The following is a 2,066-nucleotide window of genomic DNA, read 5'->3' on the forward strand; positions in this document are numbered from 1 at the left end:
GTCTCTTAATCCAGGAGGGATCTAATCAAGGTCATATTTTGGCTCTCATGGACTTGTTTTAATTGCCTGCAACTTCAAGGTTAACTTGTGTATGAGTAGTTGATGGTCTGTTCCACAATCAGCTCCTGGGCTCGTTTTGGCTGAAGTTATTGAGTTTTTCCATTGCCTCTTGCCACAGATGTAGTCAATTTGATTCCTGTGTATTCCATCTGGTGAAGTCCACATGTATAGTGGTCATTTGTGTTGTTGAATAAAGGTATTTATTCAACGATGAATAAGTTGTTGGGTCTTGCAAAATTCTATCATGTGATCTCCAGCATTATTTCTGTCACTGAGGTCAAATTTTCCAACTACTGGTGATTCTTCTTTGTTTTCAACTTTTGCATTCTAGTCACTAGTGATAATTAACACACCTTGATTGCAAGTTTCATCAATTTCAGACTGCAGAAGTTGAAAATCTTCAATTTCCTCATCTTTGGCTTTTGTGGTTGGTGCGTAAATTTGAATAATAGTAATATTAACTGGTCTTCCTGGTAGATGTATGGATATTATTCTTTTACTGACAGCCTTGTACTTTAGGACAGATCTTGAAACATCCTTTGTGATGATGAAGGCCATGCCATTCCTCTTCAAACATAGGAGATCATATAGTTGTCTGATTAAAAATGGCCAAAACCGGTCCATTTCAGCTCACTAATGCCTAGGATATCAATCTTTATGCATTCCATTCCATTTTTGAGAACTTCCAATTTTCCTATATTCATACTTCATACATTCCATGTTCCAATTATTAATGGATATTAGCAGCTATTTCTCTTGCTATGTCAGCAAATGGAGGTCCTGAAAGCTTTACTTTATCCATATCATTTAGGTTGGTTCTACTCTGATGAGGCAGTTCTGTCCCAGTCGTATTTTGAGTGCCTTCCGACCTAAAGGGCTCATCTTTCTGCACTGTATCAGATAATGTATCCAGGCTATTTATAAAGTTGCCCAGTAATGTATCAGTGTTTCTCTGCTATTCATAAGGTTTTCTCTGGCCAATTCTTTGAGAAGTGGATGGCTTCTTCCTTCTTCCTAGACTGTCTCAGTCTGTAATCTTCATTGAAACCTGGTACCATGTGCAACCTTCTTGGTGCTTGAAACACTGGTGGCACAGCCTCTAGCCTCACAGCAATGTGCAAGCCACCAAAGTACAACAAACTGAAAGACAAATTTGTCTCCCTTAGCTGTTTGAAACCCCTCTGCCCTCCCCTTACCTGGAACCTGCCACTTTGTCATCCCCAGCTTTCCTTCCTTTCTGCCTTTGGTGGGGTCTATATCCCTCCCCTTACTTGGATCCTGCCCATTTTGTCATTCTCGGCTTTTTCCCTCCTTCCTGCCACTTGGGTGGGGCAAATAATTATTATTGTACAAATAATTTTCTATTGATTTTGGGCACCTTTTCCCTATCTATAAAATAAAGTAGGTGGACTATTAAGCCTTCTTATCACTACCAGGTGACAAACATTCATGAAAGCTTTGGTTTTGGAAGATATTCAGTGTTGTGTTTTTCATTAATACTCTTGTTTAATATTTGCAAAATGCTATATATTTCCTGGGAGCTCTGGTAGCATAGTGGCTAAGACACTTGCCTGCTAACCAGACGGCTGACGGTTCAAACCCACCAGCCACTCCTCGGAAGGAAGGTTGGGCAATCCTGCTTCTGGAGTGGTACTGCCTCGGAAACCCAAGGAGGGGTCGCTATGAGTCGGGTTTGACTCAACGGCACATAACAACAACAACAACATATATTTCCTGGGCTGTGATTGTCACCACTTACTGTAACACTGTTTTCCATCAGCTCCCAGCTCAAAGCCAGGTTGGCAGGCACAAGTGAATGATCCCATGGTGTTCACACAGAGGTGACCACAGTGAGCAAAACCTTCAGCACACTCATTTATATCTGCAGAAAGAAATATAGATTAGCTATTGCTAAAACGGCAAGGAGGCCACATGTTCTGACCTCCTCTAACCCTACAAGGGGAAGGCAGGATTACCAGCAGTAACCCAAGGCCTATTACTGCAAG

At 41.3% G+C, this 2,066-nt stretch overlaps 1 protein-coding gene across 1 annotated transcript in view; it reads right to left on the reverse strand.

The window, feature by feature from the left end:
* LOC103201901 (EGF-like and EMI domain-containing protein 1) overlaps positions 1-2,066 on the reverse strand; it is a 99,600-nt gene that overhangs the window by 32,300 nt on the left and 65,234 nt on the right. Inside the window, exon 4 of the mRNA XM_042781764.1 lies at positions 1,820-1,942. Coding sequence (XP_042637698.1) covers positions 1,820-1,942 — 123 coding nt within the window. The remainder of the gene's footprint in view (positions 1-1,819; positions 1,943-2,066) is intronic.

This window comes from Orycteropus afer, unplaced genomic scaffold (genome assembly GCF_000298275.1).
Source record: "Orycteropus afer afer isolate SDZICR_OR568_19922 unplaced genomic scaffold, OryAfe1.0 scaffold00168, whole genome shotgun sequence".
NCBI lineage: Eukaryota > Metazoa > Chordata > Mammalia > Tubulidentata > Orycteropodidae > Orycteropus > Orycteropus afer.